Source organism: Talpa occidentalis, unplaced genomic scaffold, assembly GCF_014898055.3.
Source record: "Talpa occidentalis isolate TD23 unplaced genomic scaffold, MPIMG_talOcc4v2.1 talOcc4.5, whole genome shotgun sequence".
Lineage (NCBI taxonomy): Eukaryota > Metazoa > Chordata > Mammalia > Eulipotyphla > Talpidae > Talpa > Talpa occidentalis.
Window position 1 is genome coordinate 43097974 of NW_023604861.1, and position 24855 is coordinate 43122828.

A 24855-nucleotide genomic window follows, 5' to 3' on the forward strand; every position below is an offset into this window, starting at 1 on the left:
CATTGATTAACCCTGAATTGGGATCTTGTGTTATCAGTTATTCAGCTAACATGAATCTCTCCACTAATAAGTTAAAATAGAGACTAATATTGTAGTCTCAATCCAAACCACTCTCAGACAAAGAGATTAGCAATGGTAACGCCACCAGATGACAGCCATAGGGCCTAGGCTGTATGTTGGGAACTCCGCTAACATTTACAATCAATATCTCATTTTATCCTCCCAACAACCCTATGAAGCAAATATTGTTATTTTAAGAGATGCAAATTGGACACTGGTGGTGACACCCATTCTTTATCATAAGAGGCTAATGGCATATTGTTAAGCACCCAACCACTTGATTTCAATCTTGGCTTTGCTATTTAACAGCTATATGGCCTTGGATAAATTTTGCAGACTTATCTGTATCTCAATTTCCTTATCTGTTAAATGGAAAAATTATATGTAAAATGAGGATTTAATGAGGATTCAATGAGCTAGTGCATATAAAGTATTTTACACAGTACAAGGCATATACTAAGTGTTCAGTAACTGTTTCTCATTGTCTTTGCAGTCATCATCATCATCATGTGCATTGAGACTCCAACAAAGCCATGTGCATCACAGAGATGAGATAGGATGAGACCAACTGAGCCCCCAACACTGCTCCCTGCCCAGTTCAATCTATTTTTGAGATTCAACTGCATCCCTGCCGTTGAGATTCATGGGCTACTCCATTATCCTTACAGAGCTTCTCTGTGTTACTTAAGCTTGCTTTCTTCATTTTATTTGCAACAGAAACAGTCTTACTGTTTGAAAGGTTGTGCTAAACAGCTAAGGTCTTTCTATGTATTTTATTTGTGCTCATATTAAAATAATGCGATAGGACAACCCAGTTTATTTTGTCCCCTTTGAAAACTGCTCTTTTCCCCTGAATATAATTCTAGAGAATAGAGATTTCAACTGGGGGTAAAGATAAGGAAGAGTATGAAAGAGTTGAAAGGAAAGGTGGTACCCTAATATATATCCTCACACCAGAGATATGCAATAGAATTATAATGTGTGTCACATATTTAGGTTTTTGAACAATTGCTTTAAAATAGAAACGAGTAAAACTTATTAATATAACTTCACCCAACTTGTACAAAGTATTATCATTTCAAATATCATCAATATAAAAATTACTGAGATATTATTGAGTGGCTAATGAGTTTTTCATACTAAAGTCTTCAAAATTTTTTTAAATAAAATTTTATTAATTTGCCATTTATTTATTATATAAATTTCAGAGGGCATCTTCAAAACTTGATAAGTGTATATATATCTCACCACAAACTCTACCAAAGTTCTAGGGCCATTTACAATATCAAAATGACCACCTCTTTGGGCCTCCCTGGAGGCGCAGGCGGTTGAGTGCAGCGCTGTGAAGCTGACCGCAGCCTCTGCAGTGCCTGTTCAATCCCCGCAGGCCTCAGAGCAACTCACAAGGCAAGCAGACCTCTCCTGTCTTGCCTGCTGCTCCCCTCAGCAGTGTATTTCGTTAATCTGCCTGTTCTGTTCCCTGCTCTGTCTCTGGTGAATCCTCTCATCCTCCTGCGCATCTGGCCTATACCCCAGCTCTTCTATTAAAAAAAAAAAAAAATGACCACCTCTCCCCTCACCACCTTCTCTTTCCCCTCTTGTAACCACTGTATTTTCATAGTCAATGAGATTAAATCCTCAAAATCTTGTGTGTTATTTTACACTCAGGCAAGCCTCTTCCTTCCAAAAAGAAAGAGACACAAACCAGGGATATGTGCACATAGACAAGAAGCCACAAGAGAAGCCTTAGGAGAAATCTACCCTGTCGACACCTTAATCTTAGACTTCCAGCCTCCAGAACTACAAGGAATAAATCTTTCTTGTTTAAGCTTCCCAGTCTTTGGGATTTTGTTTTTGGCAACCCTAGCAGCCTAAGAAGCCCCATTCCCATCTCTAATACTAACACACACACAATATTGATACAGAGAAAAGGGAAAAGGAACAAGTAGGCTGGTTATAACATCTTCTGTTAGCAAGTAATATATAAAAATATATTCTAGTTGTAGGCACAAGAAGGAGATAAGATTTAATTCTTCATTCTCATTGACTTGTTTACAAAGTACCTACCCCAAAATAAGAGTTTCTAACAATTACCTTTTGTTGTATTTAGAACTTTCTTTTGCCTGTATGCTCGTTGCTTTTCTTTCTGTTTTTAACTCTTCCCATATGCAACAATACAGTATCAGGCCTAACAGGACTGCGGTATCTCTTAATGTCAATATTGGAATATATTTTGACACCTTGGCTATTCATTTTGGGTAGCACTGACTTCACCATGAAAAATGTTAAGTAAAATCAAGCACCAAAGAGCTTGAAGATTAAACAAGAAGTTATGAAAGGGAACTTGTTACTGAAGAGTGATTGTCAGACACAGAAGTACTTCGGTATATTTGGAATTGGTCAGCCTGGCTTTATCTCCCAGTTCTGACAATGACTAGCTCTGTACTCTTCACCGAGGGACTTAGCCTTTTAAAGTCTGGGTTTCTCCAACACATAGTACATGGATAATGAGACCCAGGAGATGAAATACATAAACTCCTTGGTGCCCTGTAACTGTCAGCTCCATTTACTCTGATCTGTTTTATATTAACTGCTACCTCTTTGCCTTCCCACCCAGTTATCACAGCTAAGGAAGTTTTTGGGTCTTTGTGGGCACTTTCATTGGACAATCATAGGATGCCCCTTACAGAGAAACAGCCAAGTGGTTCCCTTGAGTCTGAGGCAGGATTCTCCTTCCTTTGTGTCTCTACTACATCTGAAGCTCTCTTAGAACCATTAAATTCACTCATGTCTCTATTTAATTAATAGCTCTGAGATCTCTCCAAGTGGCAGCCATTACACAGGTAATAAATAATGGTTCCCATGAAGTTTCTAACACAGAAGGGGAAGGAGGTAAATACACTGTTGAGGTTTTCATATGTACTGTGAGATCATGATGAAATGTTTAAAGTCACACACGTTCACTTCTTTTTTTAAAAAAGAAAAAAATAAGATCATTTAATCAGGGCAAAGGGGTAGGAAGAAAGTGTTTTTGTGGTTACAACAGATTTGCTTTCTTTTAGTTGTTACTGATCCATGTATACACACCTCCAAAAATGATGACTTAGCTCACAGTTTTGTTTTATAGATGTTTCTTAAATGTAGAACTGTGAAATATAATGGGGGGGAGGGGTGAACTAGTACCTACCTCTCTAAGCACCTAAATTCACATTTATTGAATATCTTAACTCACTGAAATCAGGAATGAAAAATTCCCACTGTGCTAAACATAAGTTTACCTTTATGATATTTATGAAAGAATTTGTTAAAGCGAGAAGTGAATATAAAAGAAAATGTTTTCAAACACTATAAAGATTTACCTATTAAACCTGAAAATGAGATGCACCCACCCAGTCTTGATCTTTGAAATTCCAACGATGAATGGTATTGCTTACTAAAGTAGGAAATGTAGTTACTTTCGTTTTATTTTAGAAAAATAGAGTTTTAGACTATGAAAAATAGAAATTTAGAATTTGAAATTTAGAGTTTAGTATTTGAATTGAAGGGACCTTAAAGAACTGGTCTAACTTCCATATTTTAAAGTTGAGAAAAGGGCAGGGAGAAGGGGCTAAGGTGATTTGCTGACCCTAACCAGTATTTATAGCATTACATTTAGCTTAAAAGGTTTAATATTTAAACTCTTTCCTGATTAGACAGACCTCCCCTTTACTTAGTTTGAATTAATGGGTTTTTCTTTTACAAATATCACCTTCTTAATGATGAGACATTGCTAAATTGAAGTAAAAACCTACCACACCAGTGTTTGGAAGCAAAATTCCTGTTCAGGTCTGTTCCAATGCAGTTACTGTTTTCATGAGAAGAACGGTTTTTTCTCCACATTCGATTCTAAATAAACAAAATACAGATAAACCAAGTGTCCATTTGCTGTTCAAGGAAAGACAACCTTCAAAGTGCAAGTGGCCCCAATGTGTTTCTCTCTAACCCTGTTCCCTGTCTATCCAGGTGTCAGTCGTGGTCATTCTTGAACCAATCAAAACCATAATATATGATCTATACACCAAAAATTTCATTTGGTTTTGCTATGGTATTTATTCACCCTCCTTATTTGGTCTTGTTTCCTTTAAATTAATGTTATGCATTGTCACTTTGACTTCCTTCTAAGAAAAGCAAAATTACTTTGTGTTTCAACTCAAATTAAAATTTTGAATCATGAGCTTTTTTTAAGTTGAAATATGTTTAACATGGGGTATTGCATTAATTTTAAGTGTCCCAACATGTTGAGTTGATACATATATATGTTGTGGCATTATTGCCACTGTAGGGATAGTTACCACTTCCCTTGTCCCATAATTATCATTCTTTTTTTCTGTGGGAATAATTATGATCCACTCTCTTAGCACATTTGATGATTATAATGTAATATAATCATTGAAGAAATGATTTCAGTATTCAGTTTCAGTATTCTCTTCAAATTGAATTTAACAATCTCTAAAAACTGAAGGAGGTAGAGGAGTGCAGATGCCTTTAGCCTGATGGCTCCTTTGATTATGCTAATTCAACTCTGGTTTTTAAACATGAAGTAAATGCCCCATTGGATTGTGGGAGTAAACTGAGAGGTTTGATCATGTAAACAGTTGCACAGATTTCATTGAACTTCTGGGGTGGTTGGGGTGATGTAGCACCCTTTTAGCCTACACTCACCAACCTTCTGCCAAGCTTTGCAAACTTCCAACTCCTGGTCTGTGGTTTGGTATCAACAATTGCCTTGGAGTAAGCCACATAGAAAGTTAAAGTACAAAAGGACAGGTGGCGAATAGCAACAGCTAAAGGGGGGGCTAAATTCTACTGTGATTCAAATGAAGGAATAACTATTATAATATCCATGAATGTGACCATTTACTAAACACTAAATTTGTATTAGGTACTATGTTAGGTACTTCTCATCTCTGTACTCAAGATTTGCCCATGCCCACTTGCAAGATTTGATTCACAGTGTTCCTCTCACCTGAGATAACTTTTTCATCTATCTCCTTTGCCATTACCATCTCTAAATTACCTCCTGCATGAAATAATTTCTGATAACCCTATGTTTCCAAAAGCTACAATTATTTTCATCCTCATTAGTGTCTACATTTGCAATTCAAGTAGATTTTTCTGAATTTATATATGCTCAGCTATATTTTTATGTGTCCTTCATTAAATTAGAAAGAACTGTACCTCATATTGCTTGAGTAATTTTACATGAACCATGATGTTGATGGATTGGAAATGCCATTGATAATGGTTGCCAGTATAGATGAAATTGATCAGGATACTCATATTTATGCTCCTGTTGAGAATAGGTACTAAGTTAAGTACCTAGTAAAGGGGGTACTAAGGTTTGAATCCACATATGAGTTAGAAGGCAATTCTGTAAGAATGCAAGTTCTGTAAAACACCATTCTAAATCTTGCAATTCATGATTTTACACATCAAATGCTATTCAAACAATTCCTAGTAGGAATGACTGGATCTAGGAATTCTGTGCCAATGGTAACTAACATCATAAGAAGAGATACAATCAGACATTATGCACCTTTTGAAGGAAGGACACACTATCAAAATGAAATAGTCTTGCCAAAAAAACAAAACCTGAATCTGGATTAGCATCAGCAATCCAAATACCACGTTTTAGAAAATACACAGAAAAATGTCAAACTGCAACATGGCAACACAATGAGCAAATCCTGACAAAGGGAAACTCTTTTCTTCAATGAATAAAGTAGGGAGAAAAAAAGAATGGGAAGAGTCTCTATGAATTAAAACAGAATTGAGTCATAAAAACCAATCACAACATACAAGCTTTGTTTGTATTCTGAATCAAAGAAATAAAGTTAGGATACAATTGGAAATTTGATACCAATTGGACATTTTACAATGTAAGTAATTGTTCAATTTTAGGTATAATTATACTGTGTTTATTTTTCCTGAAAAAGAGCTCTTTTAGAAAATACTCCAGTCAAAAAATGGGCAGAAGAGCTAAAAAGAAACTTCTCTGAAGAGGAAATGCAAATGGCCAACAGACATATGAAAAAATGTTCAACATCACTTGTCATCAGGGAAATGCAAATCAAAACTACCATGAGATACCATCTTACACCAGTGAGAATGGCACATATTAAAAAAACTAGCAACAACAAATGTTGGCGAGGTTGTGGAGAAAAAGGAACTCTCCTGCACTGTTGGTGGGAATGCAAACTGGTCCAACCACTATGGAGAGCTGTGTGGAGATTTCTGGACCTACTAAACATGGAGCTTCCATATGATCCAGCAATTCCACTCCTAGGTATTTACCCAAAGGACACAGAAACATCAATTCCAAAGAACACCTGCACCCCTATGTTTATAGCAGCACTATTTACAATAGCTAAGCTTTGGAAACAGCCCAAATGCCCAAAAATAGATGACTGGATCAAGAAGATGTGGTACATATATACCATGGAATATTACTCAGCATTCAAAAAAGATAAACACATGCAATTTGCAGCAACATGGATGGCGCTGGAAGGGATCATGCTCAGCGAAATAAGCCAAAAAGAAAAAGAAAAATACCGGATGGTCTCACTCATGGCAGGAATCTAGAAAACTTAAATAAGGGATCAGGAAAAAGAATATAAGAAAGTGAAAATCAAAATCAACAAAAAACTATGAACCAGAGACACTTTTTGGGGGGTGGGGGCCGGGAGGGGAGGGATTGGGGTCAGAATGGGGCATGTGCAGTTGTATGGGGGAATATAAAAATAAAATTTATTATTTAATAAAAAAAAAATAAGTTGAAAAATTCAAAAAAAAAAAAAAGAGCTCTTTTATAAATGTATATTTAGATGTGTATTGGTGGAATGATATGGCACCAGAATTTTGCTTCAAAACAATCTGGGCAAGATAGAAATGATTGGGTACATAGATGAAAAAAATGGGCCATGAATTGCTTATTGTTGCAGCTACATGGTGGGTATATTAGAGTTCAAGATTTTTTCCACTTTTGAATATGTTTGAACTTTTCTATAATATAAATTTTTAAAGTTATTTTTCATTATAAAATCATTGTGCCAAGATCTAGAAGTCTATGAATAATTCAGTCTGTGCATGTTATATTCTCAAAAGGGGCCTCTTGTTTTCTTTTCCTTCACCTACCTTTTTCCATGTGTAGTCATAGCCATCCACATTAACTACTGGTATAACATAGAAATCCATGTGCCTCAGCAGATTGGTATATGTTTTATCTTTCCCATAGAATTGAGTTACCTACAAAATTAAACCAAATATGCTTAGTAATATCTCTTTGAAGTCCATTTAGTCTATTTATATTTTTTATTTTCTTTCTAAGATTTATTTTATTTATTTATGCATATAAGAATTGAGGTGCAGGAGGTGAGAGGATTCACCACAGAGTGGGGAGCAAAACAGGCAGATCAACTGAAATACACTGCTGAGAGGAACGGCAGGTTAGACAGGAGAGGTCTGCTGCACCATGTAGCTTAGCTCCCTGACTGGAGTTCAAACTCAGGCTGCAGTGGCTGGTAATAGCTTGATAGTTTTGAGGCTTAACCCCCACACCACCAGGGAGACCCTATTTTTTATTTTCTTTTTTTGAAAAAGTACTTTGACATGTTTAGATTTGCACATTTAACTTTCAGGAGAGTATTAATTCCTCAAAAAAGACTGAACTAGAGTATTATGTAGCCAAGAGTTAGCAAATGCCTTAGACATGGGATGAAAGGACTTCCCATTTAAAGGAGACAAAACTAGAACCAGAAATTTTCTAAAATTTCCTGTAAGGAACAAAAAGAATTATTTATTAAAGTCATAAAGCCCACTACAAAGATTTAAGAAAACAAAAATCCTAGATAAGATCCAAATGCTTTTTCAATAATCTATATCAGTTTTGAGAGTGTGAGTAGTGAAAAAATGTTTTCAACATTTACCTATAAAAATTGAAAATAAGGGCCTCCCCGGTGGGGCAGCGGTTGAGCGTTGGGTTGCGAAGCTGCCAGCAGCCTCTGCGGCGCCGGTTCGATCCCCGGCTGCTCCCCGGCCACCAGAGGAGGGTCCCATATGGCACGCAGACCTCTCCTGCCGCCTGCTGCTCCCCTCAGCAGTGTACTTCGGTCCTTCTGCCTGCTCTGCTCCCCGCTCTGGCTCTGGTGAATTCTCTCACCCTCCCGCGCTTCTGACTGTACCCAGTGCATGTATAAACAAAACAAACAAACAAAAAATAAAAAAATAAAACATGCCTCTATAAAAAAAAAAATTGAAAATAAGACGTGCTGACTCAACTCTGGTCTTTGATATCTTAATGATGAGTGGTATTTGCTTAGTAAAGTAGGAAATGTAACAGTTACTTTTTGTTACAATTAAGTAAGTTTCCTGCTCATTTTGCTTTAAAATAAGTGGTAGCTTTCCCTAGGTATTCACTATGTGCTTCCCAATAGGCATCATGAGATGCTGCTCTCTGGACTCATCCAGCATGAAGGTCACTCATTTCCACACAATCCAAAGACATTTACATTCTGATAACCAAGGAATTCACCCCAAAATGAAGCAAACTTAGGGACAGAAGAACCACAAGACAAATATCAATTGATTAAGTCATTATCTCCAACTAAGCTTTGACATAAAATTTCCACTTGTGCCAACATTGCTGTATTTTAGTTTGTAGATTAGCTTGTTGTTATTTGTTTCTTTAGTGAAAAGATTTAATGACTGACAAAGTTTTAATTCCACTTTAGCAATAGCTAAAACTACCATTTACTCTTTACATATTTAAAATATACTCATATGACCCTAGAACAATTATAAGTCATAACAAAATTATTTGCAATGACCACCACTTTGAAATATGAGAGAAAGGAAAGCACACATACAAGTTATTTATAAATCTACTACAGGACATAAACGAAATCTTAATGAAAAGGGAGCAAATTTTATAGACTGAGAGAACAATCTTTTAAATAATTGAGAAAATTAAATACATTTTATGCTACAAATTTGTAAATTTATGTTGGATTAATTTTTCAGTATTAATACAGCATTCATAATCAGAAAAATACTAGATCCTATTTTCATTCAAAATAATGAAGCACTTATTTTCATTTCTACAATCTTTGCTGAATTATTTTTTAAAGATTTATTTATTTATGCACACAAGAGCTGGGGTACAGGCCAGAGGTGCGGGGTATGAGAGAATTCACCAGAGACAGAGTGGGGAACAGAACAGGCGAATTGAATGAAATACATTGCTGAGGGGAGCAGTGGGCAAGTCAGGAGAGGTCTGCTGCGCCTTGTGGATTGCTCCTTGGCCACTAGGACCGGGGATCAAACTCGTGCTGCAGAGGCTGTGTATTGCTTCATAGTGCTGTGCATAACCCTTGCGCCACCAGGGAGGCCTGCTTTGCTGAATTTTAATCGATGAGGAAGGGTAGTTTCTTTTAATTTTGATGCTTTTTAGTAAAAACCTATTCATCCTCTTTTTTCTTTTGTGATTGTACTTTTGGTGTCATATTATAAATCATTGCTTAATCTGAAGTCACAAAGATGTACTACATCTATGTTTTCTTCTCAGAATTTTATAATTTTAGATTTTGTATTGATATAAAATTCTGACTTACTCCCATCAATCTGTTGAAAGAAATGAAAATTTTAAGTTAACATTTTCAGCCAAGTTGAACATGTGCATGAATCTAGTAATTCTTTATTATTAAGTTTTGATCTGTATGCCCTGGGGCTCTCCAAGCATGCATTATTTAGTGAATTTTCACAACAATATTCTGTAAATGTGTTTACTGTTAGGGTTTTGTATCTAGTGAATGAATCACTCTTAATGAGGTAGTTGACTGCAGAAATTATGCCTGACACACAAAAGACAGTAAATATTTTTCAGAGATTGATTTGCCAACAAGATAGGTAACATAGTGGAAATCACTTTCCTACTATAAGAGAACAGGAAGAAAGATGAGGATAGACGGTGCCAGGGCAGAGCGCCACAGCAAGTGAATGATTAGAGGGTGGGAGAAAAAGACTTGACTGATTCCTATCAGCTTGGTCTGTGACAGATGATTCCTCAGCTCTGTATCTCACTTGCCTGGGGATACAGTATAGCCTTGCCTTTATTATGGTCTTAAACAACAATCCCTACCAACAAATGAACTCAAAACCATTTGACAGAGAATAAGTTAGTGTGTAAAGACATATAAGACACTATGAATGGAAGATCTGGAAATAAAACGTTATTCTCACTACCCTTAGAAATATAGCAAAGAGCTATAATTCCCAGTTTTACTACAATTTCTGTGTGATGTATAATTCAGAACTTCTTCATTGGTAATAAAGTATTTAGCCCATCAATAGGTAGTGTTGAGGCACTTTCTGGACCCTAAAGTTGCTTTTCAGCCTAAACCTGCCACATTCATTTATATTTCATATTAAACAAGGGGATATTGATCACTGATTATGTGGACCAACCAATATACTGGGTTATCGAACAAAAAAAAAAATACTTTAGGAAAGATCGTCAATATCAAAAAGCTAATAAAGATGTTAAGTTGGAAAGGAAAATAAAACAACTCAATGTGATAAGTATGATAATAAAATCAGGATATGTGAGCTGACTCAAAAGAAGGTGATGAATTCTATGGAGTGTTTGGGGTTGGAACTTTTGAAGGGAGGCCAAAGGGTGGCAAATTCAGGATATGAACAAATAGGTGGTTTATGATATGACTCAGGCTGGTTAGTGAAGGAAGAGATTCCAGGAAAGGAGATGATAAATTGGAAGGAGGCATATATATCTAGGAACTGGAAATCTACTGAAATTAAGCCACAGCAGTTGTGAGGAGTAAGGGAAGTAGAAGGAAAGGAAATTCAGAAGTCAGATTGTTAAGTGGCTCCTCTGTCTTCCTAGTCTCATACATGGCCATACTCTGGATCTAAGTAAGGATCAGGGAGAGAATTACTTCTGAGATCCAGAGGAAGGCCATGGAAGAAATTCACTAAAATAAAATTAAGGTTAGGCTTAGCAATATAGAATTTAAGAGCTGAGAAGGTGATTTGTTAGATGGGTCTCACATATGGGATTTAATGATCTATTATCAACACATGATGAAGCTCTAGGAATCACAAAAGTATAGGGTTCAGGGAGATTCCAGTTGCTGAACACATGAAGGTCCTGGGAGACTGCTACACCCAGAGAGAGCATGGAGATAGCCCAATCCCCAGACCTTGTCCTGTGTATCTCTTCCCTCTGGTTGTTCATCTATACCCTTTACCTTAGCCTTTTATAATAAACTGGTATATAGTAAGTATGCTGTTGCTGAGTTCAGTGAACCACTCTAGCAAATTAAAACTGAAGAAGGGGTCCTGGGAAGCTATGATTTATAACTAATTAGTTAGAAGTGCAGGTCACAATTGCTACTGGTAACTGAAGGGGAAGTGATGCAGTTATATGGGTCTGAGCTCCTTAGCATGTGGGATCTGAGACTATGTCACGGTAGAAACTGTCAGAATTGAGTTAGATTGTAGGACATGCAGCTGCAATTACAGAACTTTTTTGGGGGTGGATAAAGCCTCCATGTGTCTGATGTTAGAAGTATTTCAAGTGTGGTGGTAGTGTGAGTAAAGGAGACATAGTTTTTGGGTTTTACAGAGACTTAAAAACCTAAAACCTCAATTCATCTTTGCATGCTTTACCTTTTAAAAATAAAATTTACCACATACACATTTTGAAAGCTAAATTAAAACCTTTTTTCCTCCTCCAATTTCCATTGAACCATTACTAAAGTCAGATGATCTCAATTAGTTTTAGACAACCAAGGGTAGAGCTTCTTAAGAGTTAATTAATGGGGGCCTCCCCAGTGGCACAGCGGTTGAGCGCTGGGTTGCGAAGCTGCCCGCAGCCTCTGCAGCGCCGGCTCCATCCCCGGCTGCTCCCCGGCCACCAGAGCCCCACATGGCGCGCAGACCTCCCCTGCCGCCCACCGCTCCCCACAGCAGTATATTTCGTCAGTCTGCCTGTTCTGCTCCCCGCTCTGGCTCTGGTGAATTCTCTCACCCTCCCGCACTTCTCACTGTACCCAGTGCTTGTATAAATAAATAAATAAATCTTAAAAAAAAAAAAGTTAATTAATGGACTATGTTGACTTGGGCTACAAAAATCAGGCTCATGCTGTTGGGACAAAATACTCAATAATCAGGTTCTTGCGCTGTCCCTTTCTCCCCATTGTACCTCTGGGGTCTGAAACCTCATCAGCAATTTATAAATATTTGTGGAAAAAAAGTGAATCTTTCAGAGGTTCAGCAAGTGGCCGGGGTCAAAGGCAGCACGTACAGCAGGAGAGAAGAGGCATGTGTTGAGAAGGACAAAAATAAGGGACAACTTCTCCAATATGAAATGGAGTTGTCTATCTGGCCCTTTTCAGGTTCAGTGATGAAATGAAAAATCAATGTTCTCTCTCTCTTGCTTTGCACTTTTCTCTCTCCACTAATTGCTGCTCCCTTCATGTGCTAAAATGAATAAAGCTAATCAACTTGGGAAGATTCCAGATTCTCAGATGACTGGGTTGTGTTAGGGGTCTGTTGGAACCATCTTCACCTGGTCAGGGCAGTACCTGTGTTTGTTGGGAGCTACTGAATAGGCTCAAGGATGCAGCAGCTCCCATGGTGGGGTAGAAGACTGTAAGGCAAATGAATAACTTGTCTGTTCAGAACCAGCAGAGGAAGAAATATTCTGTACATTTGATGTACCTCATGCATTCAGTCAGATCAATCTACCTCACAATCTGTTAATTTCCTAACTCCTTTATTTTGTGTAGTGTGTATCTGTGAATACAGAGACAATAACCATTATCAGCAGGACACATATTTTAAGCTATTTTTTCAGTGGCAATGGCTGGTTGTATAAATCAGGAAAGGATATGTATGCCCATTTTATAAAATCTGAAGCATAAATTTTACTTTTCATTTATTATAGAAGATCATAGTCATTATCATATTTACTTTTATGAAATACTGTTTGTCTTTTTATGACTTCCTCTTTGTCTTATACATGGATTTTTTTTTTTGACAGCAAGGCTCTCTTCAGGGACAAAATTCTTTATTATGACACATGCAAAAATATGATATGTTCGGAAATGTTGTAACTTATGTTCATTTTCCAAGAGAATATGGCAAAAAATGATCAGATAATTCGAAAGAAAAAAATTAATTGGAGCCTAATTTAGAAAATTACTTCAGTTCTTTCTTCTACTTTGTAGACATATTGCAACTACACACTGTTTTTTAATTCTTTTCCAGTACTTAGCCCTAGCCAGAAATATAGGAAGGAAAAGGCAAACATCTTAAAGATGCTTCAAATGCTCACAGTCACGGTTCTCAAACTTAATATGCATAAATGTCACCTGGAAAGTCTGTGAAAACTAGATTCCCAAGCCTTACTTCCAAAGATTTTTTTTTTTAAGATTTTATTTATTTATTTATACAAGCACTGAGTACAGTCAGAAGCGCGGGAGGGTAAGAGAATTCACCAGAGCCAGAGCGGGAAGCAGAACAGGCAGAAGGACCGAAGTACACTGCTGAGGGGAGCAGTGGGCGTGGCAGGAGAGGTCTGTGCACCAAGTGGGACCCGGCCGCAGGTGAGGGGCTGCAGGCAGCTTCACAGCCCAGCACTCAAACGCTGCGACCCCGGGGAGGCCCGACTTCCAAAGATTTTTTTAAGGCACAAATTATATGATGTGATCTGGGAAAATGCATTTTAATAAACAACCCTTTTGATTCTGACATGGGTAGTCTTAGAACACATATTAACAAGATGGTTTAAGAGAATGAAGACTTACATAACCGATGAACCACAAGCAGAAAGCAGGAGAGATCCATTCTCTGCTATGGATTCCACAGTCAATCCACATGGCATTTTGAGCTCTTCGTTCTTTTCCAGAAATCTGCCCAAAGAAAATAAAAACCAATAACAAGGGGCCTCAGAATGATAACTTACATTTTTTCTTTCAACAAATGTATGCAATATGGATTATTCTCTGCATTTTTTTTGAGAATTCTCAAGGCAAATTATAGCTTGGCAAGATTACAGGTCACATAGTTGGTGAGGTTTGAAGTGGAGAAATAGAGGCCAGAGAACTAATGCTTCAGGGGTATATTCACACTTCACTTGGGGTGAATGGGCGTGTGTTGGTGGGCAGCTTTTCATTGTAGGTGTCAAACAGAGAAAGACTTGGGAAAGAAGCCAGTGGTGGCAATGACAAACTTGGCTCCCTTGCCAGCTTCCCTAGGGTACATACTATTGATGGTCTGATTGACCATCAGAGCTGCAAAGAGGGCCCAACATTTCCTCTGTCCCCTGAATTCTTGCTGGAGCAGATTAAAACCCAGAAATCCTGACTTGACATCTTATCATCGGATGACCAAGGAGTCTCAGTTAGTGGATTAAGAAGATGTGGTACACACCCCCAATGGAATACTATTAAGTTATTTAAAAAAAAAAATGAACTCTTGCCATTTGTGACAACATGGCTGGAACTGGAGGGGATTATGCTATGTGAAATAAGTCAGAAAGGGAAAGACAAATACTGGATGATTTCACTCATATGTGGAAAATAGAGAAAACAAACAAACCAAAAGAACTAACAAAACTAAACCAAAATAAACCCAGAAATAGGACCATAGACTTGAGGTTGCTAGAGGGGAAGAGAAATGGGGGTGAGAGCAAAAGTGGGCAGAGACACAAGGATCCCATGATAAGGGATTCTGGGTGCTGGGATGGTGGAGGTGGGGTGGTAACACACAGCTGAGAAGGTGTGAAACCATGCTCCTAAATCACATACAGTGTTTCAAATCAGTTACCCTACTAAAGGGGAAAACAGCAACAACAAAGAGGCTCACTTATCACAATTTAGATTAAGTTGGGAGGGAAATGTATAATTTAAATGTTAAATGTTATTAAATCAAGTGTATTTTCCCAATTATTGACTCTTTCTCAGCATTTCCTTTAATTTTAATTTTCCTTGGGGGTGGGTGGGAGGAAAGAGAGTGGTAAAAATCAAAACTACAGAATGAGAATTAACAGGCAGGAATTAGTGTCACTTCAGCTCCCAAAATTTCTTCCTGTGGTGATAGTTACTGATCTTTACTAAGGCCAATTTAGTCTACTGAAAATAACCAGATGGATGGTGACTGGAGCAGAAGTCATCAATGAGCCCTATTATCTACCCTACCCCTGGCGTGTATCCTTCTATGGATTTGGTTGTTCAGCTCTTTCTCTGGTTGCAAAGATGGCATCAGTGGCAGTGTTTGTTCCATACTACATTTTGTTCCTGTTGTTGTTTTTTGTCTCAGTATGCTAATCAGAGGTGGTGGTGGTGATGGTGTAAATCAAGCAGGGACTTGAAAAAGTAACCCGATCACTCCCCTCCTTTTAGGAAGGTAGGCACTTATGCTCAGGAAGGATAAATGGCTCATATAATGTTGATTCTAAAACTGGCTTCCACTCTTGGACCAACACTGCACCCCTAGTGGTTAATAACCAATCCCTGAATAGCAGGGTGTTGAAGATGAGGAATACTTGCAATAGAACTATTTCCAGGGCTCAAAAGATAAAAAATGTAAGCAATAATAAGAACCACTGGAGAACTAACATACCCCTCAATGTTGAAAGACCAATGTCTTGTCCCACAACATACCTTTAAGACATAAAGTGGGCGTTTCTCAAATGAGGATCCAATGTAGATTTTTTCAACCATATCAGGATAATTCTCAGTTATAACTTCCATCCAAGAATAGATCTGTCAAAGTAGAAAACAGTGGTTAGAGAGTAGGTGTAGGGTAAGGAAATATGTCAGGCTTTTCTGCCCTCCCGCCATCAGGATAGATGATGGATCCTTGTCCTGAATGCATGCCTGATGGCGGGCACCTGGAATTGGGTGTGGGCATAGGTAGATGAGATTCACCTGGGCTAAGACTGTGCTTTCAAGGGCAGCGTCACGGGGATGCCAGCAGCAGCAGAAGCCGAAGCAGAAGCCGAAAGAGAAGCCGAGAAGCAGCAGAACAAATGCCAGAGAGCCCAGATAGAGTGATTTGCTGGGGGGCTGGGAGGACTGCCAGCCTCCCAGCCCCCCCAGCACCCCTGCCTGCCACGTACCCGCTGAACCCCAATAAAAGACCTGCAAAAAACCACTGAGGACTCTGACTGCTCCTTTACCCGGTCTGCATGGGATCAGAAAACCTGCTCAGTGGCCATTCCTGACCTTTACAGTAGGTTAAAAGTATATTCTTGACCAAAGGAAGCAGACAACTTCTTCAGTAGGAGATCCCTCTAAAACCTTTCTACATAGTAAAAATGCAGAACTAAACACTTGGGGCAGAGTGTTTCTTCTGCTAATTAAATCAATAAAATTGAAGTTTTTAGAAGTACCAAGGTGTAGAGAAACAGTGGAAAAGTACTAAGTAACTTATGGCAAAGTAGGAAAGTGAATCCTTAAAGTATAGCTCCTGAGAATTATTTTTAAAGGCCCATGCCATTGAATCTCTGCTTCTGCAGACGAAATCTTCATCATTCAAGAGTTCACTTTTATTTGTGACAATTTTTAAAATATTCACTTTTCAGTAGGTCATCAAAGGAAGCCCTGAACTCTGTCTTTCCATGGAATTAGTGAATATGGCATTATTTCCCAGTGTACTCACAATAAAACCCATGTAATAATGAGAGGCAAAGGGGAGAACAAATGGGAATTTTTTTTCCCCCTCAATCATGAGCAAGGAGTTTAACTCTGGACCTCTTTTTTGGGTGGAATTCATAGTATTTGTGATTCTATAGTGGCAGGAAAACAAAAATAAAAACAATAATTCTAGGAATGACTTTAGGATAGCATCCATTTCAAAGCAGGTGTTGACTCATCATTGGTTTGGAGATTTGGTGGTGCCCAGTCATGTTTTAATGTAAACCAAGTGTTCTGGGGTTATGCTTATACTTTTATGTTTTCTAAAATGAGAATGACCAATCCTTGACCTTATTTCTGAAATCTTTTTGAAAGGTGATTTCAAATAGCAATCCTAGTTGATGGAAACCGGAGCACCTTTTAACTTAGATTCTCTCAGAGCAATGTAACTATTGTCAGCTGGGAATTAAGAAGCTCTGAAGGTCTGACTGTTCGTCAATACTCATGTTATCTGTGTCTTGCTTGCTAGAAATTTAACTCCCAAAGAGTTCCTCACTGTGACTATCTTTACCGTGCCACACTTTTAATAGAAGTACATCTATGAAAACGACTGTGTTAAACTATGTATGTTACTGTGTTAATGATTCGAATTTCTTAGAGTAGGGAAGGCTGTGCAGTTTGAATACAGCTTCACAGACTTTATTCATTTTGTTACCTAATCAGGAGTGATGGTGACATCCTTCCACGAACTCTCTTCCTTTACCATTTGTTTTAAGAAGTGCTTTGTTTTTTTGGTGATTTGTTTTTTCTCCCTATGTTTAATTGCTTAAGATTTCCTAGTTAAAGTGAATGATACAAGAATGCCTCCTAACCACTAGGTGATCATGTGGTGAAGCTGATAGAGAATCTGCCACATCCCTCATGAGGAAGGATTTCCTAAGAGCAGAACTGTCACAGTTCCTATGACCCTCTTAGAAAGAATTGTTGATGGTGGGTGGGGAGGAGAGGTCCACAGTATTTTCTCGAATTTCTTCATTGTGAACTTAGCTGTGTCTCCTAACCTCAATTCCTACAGTGAAGTCCTCATCCTAGTACCTCGGAAGGTGATTCTATTTGAGGTAGAGTTTTTAAATGGGTAATTAAGTTAAAGTGAGGACATTGGGGTGCAACCTAACCCAGCTGGACTGGTGTCCTTATATGAAGTGGCGATTAGGACATTGCAGAGAGACAGCCGGAATGTGCACACAGGGAGAAAAGGCCACGTGGGTACACAAGGTCACCTGCAAACCAAGGAGCAATGCCTCATGAGAAACGAACCCTGCAGACAATGTTACTGTGGATTTCCAGCACCCAAAACTGTGTGACAGTATACATTTCCATTGTCTGAGCTTCCCACCCTGCCCTACTTTGTTAATACAGTGTAACCTAGGGCCCCCCTCTGGTGGTGCAGCGGTTGAGCGCTGGGCTGCGAAGCTGCCCCAGCACGAGAGTCCCACATGGCCCGCAGACCTCTCCTGCCGGGCCCGCTTCTCCCCTCAGCAGTGCCTTTCGTCAGTCTGCCTGTTCTGTTCCTCACTCTGGCTCTGGTGAATTCTCTCACTCTCCTGCGCTTCTGACTGTACCCAGTGCTTGTATAAATAAATAAAATAAATCTTTAAAAAAAATACAGTGTAATCTAAACTAACACAGTAATGTACTTATTTTCCTCCCATATCTTTCCAACTCTTTCCTGGGGATACCTTTTTTGAACAAAATAATTGCATTTTTTTTTTAATATTTAAAAATACTTCTGCTTAAGGCATGCCCCTTCTCACTGAGCTTCAACATAGTAGTGATGTATTTACCATTTCCAGTTTGCAAATCATGCCTACCTAGCCTGTTGATTCTGAGCTTTAAGTTGTTTATGTAGATCGGATGATGGACATGGGAGGGACAGAAGCTAGGGAAGAGAAGGCTAGGAGGGGGATACAGTTTTAAAATCCTCATAAATCAGCCAGACACATCAAGCAGACTGAGTTCTGGTTTAACTAACTGGAAAGGAACAGATGCTTTTGAAGATTAAATAGAAAATTGATTTTTATTACTTGAGTCTTAGATGTATTAAAATATGGAAATGGTCCTTAATAGTTTCTGAGCACCTAGTCAAAGATGATAAAAATGTTTATATTAAGCAGTACCACAGCAGGCTCCTATGAAAGAATAAAAGGTATCTAGGGGTTTTTATTACTTGGCATTTACAATATAAAAAAGAAAGCCCTTTAAGGGGTTTACCTTTTCAACAAATAAATATGTGGAAATGGATTTAGTGTATTATATGAAAGTTTACTGAAGTCAACTGAACATCAACATCTTGCTCAGATTCCCTCTAGAAAATTGGAAACTATAAGTACTGATAGGAAAAATCATCCAATTTCTTAATGATTAAAATAAAGAAGACACTGCCACTACTACTAGTATTATTACTACTATTACTATTAGTACTGCTATTTCTACCACCACCAGTTTAAATAGGGTCTTCTTCAGAAGAATATGCACTTTATAGTATACTAAATGTAACTGAATACAGTCTTTTAATTCAATGAGATAATCTGGCAATTGTTTAGTGGGGTATAATCTGAATAACATTCTAAAGAAAAATGATTAATTGGACAGTTTCAACAAAAAGGTCCTATTTTTAATTCCCTTTGTTCCTTAGCATGCACTGTTATTCTTAACTGTTAGAGATCTTCTAAGCTATGAACAATCAGCCCATTTAGAGGCCATGATGCAATCTTCCCATGCAAGGTACCTACAAAAGAATGAATTACCACCACAAAATCAACCCGTGTGAATTTTTTTTTTAACCCTCTTTCACCAATTATGATTCTTTAATAATTTCCCTTGGTTAAAATGGAAATGCTTATCAAGTGAAAACAGTAATTCAGAGAGAAGTGTGATGGCTTACTTCACTTAATGAGTGATACTGTTCATAGTATGATGAGGATCCCCGAGGGCTGACAGTGTCATTCAAAGTTTGCTGTTGAATAAGTTCTTCCACATCTTCTATGGAGACACTAGGTGATGAAACAGAGGGCAAGCTGGTTTCCAAACAGGGATCTGATTTTCCCATGTGGCCCATTGCAGGTACAACATGGGGAAAGATTCACTAAGAAATTTAACAAGTAAAAAGTCCACCAAAGTGAAAACACCACCACCTAATATTGTGATAAGCTGAAATTCACAAACCCATTCAATTCAACAATTATTTTGTTGACTCTCCCAATATCACCATTTTCCACTTATCAATTGTATTTTTTCAGTGTTTTTATGTATGCATATAGGTTAACAGACAATTTTCTTCAGAGTAACACTGTTGTATTCTGTTTTCAGTTAGGGCCAAGCAAAAAAAGAAAGCATTTTCTTTTTTCATTGTGACAACTGATGACTTATACCAGATGTTTTGCATAGTCAAAGATTATCAAATCTCTAGAGAAATAGAAGCAATGGTAAAGAGAAAGTGTGAGAAAGGCATCTTGTTCAATATCTCTTGAGAAGTTCTACATTCAAACTAGGCAAACATTTGAACCAAGTCAAGTCATTCTATCACTGGGACTGAACAATTTGAGAATTAGTTATCATTTTAATAAAGGTTTCTCTTCTTTTATTTAGGCCAATGAACTTGACTTTTGTTGGCTGATGTTGAGAAATTCCTTCATAAGTGTGATTGCACATAATTAGGATAGAAGCTACTTTGCAAGGCTAAATAAGGATGAAATGAAACAATTCAGCTTTCCCTCACTATCTGAAAGTAAAACATTCCTATTCCTATTTTTTCCATGAGAAGATAGGTTATTTGGGGCACCTGGGAACATTCAAAATATTTTTCATATAAATCAGTGATAATAGCATGCCCATCTCCAAAAATAACTTCCAGATCATACCAAATCAGAATGTTCTACCTTTAGACAGTAGAGGCAATCTGTAGATAGAAATAGACTCAACACAGTTTCTGGAGGGCAGTAAACACCTATAACATATTAATGATTATCACAGTGGATTATCCAGACATTGCCCACTGAATCACAGAAGAGAGCAGGAGCTCCAGAGAGTGTTAGGGCAGCAACCAGACACCAGCACTCTGGCAAAGGAAGAGAGAAGTTAGAAGGGAAAACTCAAAAGGAAGAGGGTATAGACTCTGAATACAAATCCTACCAGAAACAATTTTAATTTAGGGTTAGATATTCAGGGATGTTCAATGATCTTGTGAAGGAAACAAAATCCCATTCAAGTAGCTGTTTGAGACATACTACAAAGTTTACTAAAGTGAATGACAATTTTGCTTGTAGAATCTGGGTAGAGAGTAGAGGAACTATAAGAAGGAAAGAATTAGAGGAAACTCTAAGAAGCTCCACAGATCACTGTGTCTAGCAGTCATTTTCAAATAAAAGTCTGAGGCCATAAGACATGGGGTCACTTTCCAAGGTCACGGAGTTAGCTACTTAGGATTCACCACTGGTGCATTTCAGGTATTTCTTTGTTGCCATGTTTAATGTTTTATTTATTTTTTCCAGAGAGCAATTATACCATCCCCAGTGAAATGTATGATAGATGCTTAAAATAGCTACTCAATAAATAATGAATGATGCCTACCTGAATGGAATCCTGGTCTCATTTAAAAGGGCTTTCACATTGCTTACATCAGATGCATTCACAAAAAAATGGACTTCATTTTTCTTTGCAATTAACTCAGCTGCTACTGGCTGCCAAAGAACAATCTGCAGTTTCAAGGGAAGAAATTGATAAAACAAGAAAATGGTTGTTCACATCATTCTCATATATAGTGAAAGCCACCAAAATGTATCTATAAGGGAAATGAAAAAGACAATTTCCTGGATACTGGTCCCCATTCACATGCTAGGTGGTATACACATTTATTTTGCAGGGAGCTTGCTTTATTCTTCTCTGTAACCCTAGGTGCTAAAGAGGACCTAGAACACACTAGGCACTCAACAAGTGCTTGGTGAAACAAGAATGAACGGGTGAATGTATATTTTTAAGATCCATCTGTAAAATTGGATGTGCTTGTTAGATGTTTAAAAGGGAAATGAAATTTTATCTAGAGGACCTCCCTGGTGGCGCAGGGGTTAAAGACAGCGCTATCAAGCTATCGCCAGCCACTGCAGCACCAGTTCGATCCCAGGCCGGCCAGGGAGCAACCCACATGGCACAGCAGACCTCTCCTAACTCGCCCACTGCTCCCCTCAGCAGTGTATTTCAGTAGATCTGCCTGTTCTGCTCTCCACTCTGTCTCTGGCAAATCCTTTCACCCTCCACACCTCTGGCTTACACCCCAGTTCTTATATGCATAAATAAATAAACCTTTTTTTTAAAAAAAAAGAAATTTCATCTAGAAAGTTTATGACATGTTGATTTTTCTTTAATAAAAATTCTATATCCTTAATATTCTTGTCTGTTTCTTTTCTCTAATTATTTCCTTTGGAATATGCCCTCCAATAATATTTGCAATATTTTCTGTACAGTGTACTTTTTTTTTAACGACACATTCATGCTCATTTCTTTTGACCATTATGACAACAATGAACTGACATGAATAAGTCAATACACACATGAAAAAAGGTTTGACTTTGGGAACAAGCAACATCATGTGATTTGTGGAAGGGAGAGAAGACTGTAAGAAGAGGGGTTTATACCAGTTATATCTAAGTCAGACAACATGTAAAAGGGAACATGGCATGCAATACTTACACAACATAAAACAAGTATAGAGATAAATGAGGGAGAAATTACCTCATATGTTGTTGTAAGATTCTGCAGAATTTGAACTTGCCTAGAGGTTCTAGGAAGAGCAGATAAAACCTGGCCACTGGAAAACAATAAACAGGATTCTGATATTAAATTTTAAAAAGTGAAAATGAGATCAATTATAGTGGGATGGGTTGATAATTGTAAAAAGAAAAAAAATTATAAAAGGTAAAAAGAGGGTCCCACTATAGATTGTTAAAGAAAACAAAGAACATATATTCTAATTTTGTCTGCTCCTAAGCAATCACACAATCACTAGCTCTCTTGAATGGGGGCCAGTTCTCAGAGTACACACTTCCTTCTCCTCCTGTGTTTTCATTTTAAAAATTAAATATTTGATGCACAAGGGAATATTTATGCTAACACTAGCTTATTACATAATAAAATGAGTATTTGTGAACCTATCACCCACTTAAGAAATCTAACTATCTTAAGCTTTGTGTGCTTCTCCCTCACCCCTCCCTAAATGATCCACTACCATAAATTTCCACTTTTCTTATTCTCTGTTTTTTTTTTTTAATGCTATGAACTCTTTTTTATTTATTTATTTATTTATTTTTAAAGATTTATTTATTTATTTATTCATTTATACAAGCACTGGGTACAGTCAGAAGCACGGGAGGGTGAGAGAATTCACCAGAGCCAGAGCAGGGAGCAGAGCAGGCAGAAGGACCAAAGTACACTGCTGAGGGGAGCAGCGGGCGGCAGGAGAGGTCTGCGCGCCATTTGGGACCAGCCTCTGGTGGCCGGGGAGCAGCTGGGGATCAAACCGGCGCCGCAGAGGTGGCGGGCAGCTTCGCAGCCCAGCGCTCAACCATTGCGCCAAGGGGGAGGCCCTATGAACTCTTTTTTAAAAAAGATTTATTTATGCATACAAGAACTGGGATGTAAGCCATAGGTGCGGGGGGTGGGAGGATTCACCAGGGAGAGTGGGGAGCAGAACAGGCAGATCTACTGAAATACACTGCTGAGGGGAGCAGCAGGCGAGTTAGGAGAGGTCTACTGCTCCATGTGGGTAGCTCCCTGGCCCGGGATCGAACTCATGCAGTGGCTGGCAATAGCTTGATAGCGTTGTCTTTAACCCCTGCACCATTAAGGAGGCCCTAATACTATGAATCCTTAAACTCATATATGAATTCTTATATACGTAGATTCTGAAACATTATGTTTGGGGATTAAGCTTATAGAGTTGACTTAACTCTATAAAAATGGTACTCTCTCTGTATTCTTTTGTCTAGCTTTTTGATCCAACAAGATTTTTGGATTTTTAACATTATCATCTGCAATGAAGTATTGCATCATATACTACATGTGCAAAAATTTGCCTGCAAGAACTGCTATTTCATGGAGGAACACAGTTTCAATTTCATAGGAGTTTCAAGTCATTTCTCAAACTTTTTGGAATAATTCATGGTTTTACCAGTGATAGAAAAGATGCTCCACCTCCTTATTAATACATCTGAATGCAGTCTAACTTTTTACCTTTTCCAATCTAATGGTTGTGAGATGGAGTCTTCTTGTGACTTTAATTCTGATTTTCTGACTTACTAGTGAGGTAGAGTTATTTTCATTCTATTATTTTGTGACAATTGACTAGTAGAATTTTTTAATAGGCTAGATACTGGTCCTTTTTCAGTTGTCTATATTGCAGATGTATTTTGTCTCTTTATGTCTTTTGATCCATTATTTCCTTTTAGTTTGGAGTTTTTTGGTATGGTGTTTAAAACTCCCAAGCCCGAAGTCATAAAAAGTATTTTGCTAAATTTCTTTTGTCTTTGTCATTTAAATTTTTAATGAATTTGAACATTATTTGTTTATGTGCACTGTAAAGAAGGAATTGGGTTTTGTTTTTTTCCTTTAAGCATCCTTTATCAATTGTTGATATTTTCCCCAGGAGTTAACTATGCCAATTATGTCATATACAAGTTTTCATATTGTCTGGCAATCAATACTGGTTTGCCAAACCATTTCCTCTTCCTGGGCATACAGGAAAACTGCATTTCCCAAACTTCCATGAGTTTTTGTTTATTCCACTGCCAATGGGAGCATGATCAAGAGTGATATTTGGAAGTTAAGGGCAGGTGGTCTTCATGTGCTCCTTCTCATCCTTGTGTGGACTGGAAGCAAAGAATCCCAAGATGTGGAATAGCAAATTATCAGCAACCCAGATCTCTAAGTTGGAAAAAGAATACCAGGGAGAGGGCCTGGTATTTCTATGCAGTTCCCTTAGTAATTTTGATGACCTTACTGTAGATAATTTTGATTTTTTTTCTTTGCAAGCAATCATTGGAATTATGCA

At 37.9% G+C, this 24855-nt stretch overlaps 1 protein-coding gene across 1 annotated transcript in view; it reads right to left on the reverse strand.

The window, feature by feature from the left end:
• The window catches only part of CPB2 (carboxypeptidase B2), a 51546-nt gene that overhangs the window by 8383 nt on the left and 18308 nt on the right, over positions 1-24855 (reverse strand). Inside the window, exons 2-8 of the mRNA XM_037526805.2 lie at positions 22542-22617; positions 21384-21508; positions 19699-19807; positions 15780-15881; positions 13923-14027; positions 7234-7344; positions 3852-3945 (exon numbers count right to left, since the gene is read on the reverse strand). Of these exons, the coding sequence (XP_037382702.1) occupies positions 3852-3945; positions 7234-7344; positions 13923-14027; positions 15780-15881; positions 19699-19807; positions 21384-21508; positions 22542-22617 (722 nt within the window). The remainder of the gene's footprint in view (positions 1-3851; positions 3946-7233; positions 7345-13922; positions 14028-15779; positions 15882-19698; positions 19808-21383; positions 21509-22541; positions 22618-24855) is intronic.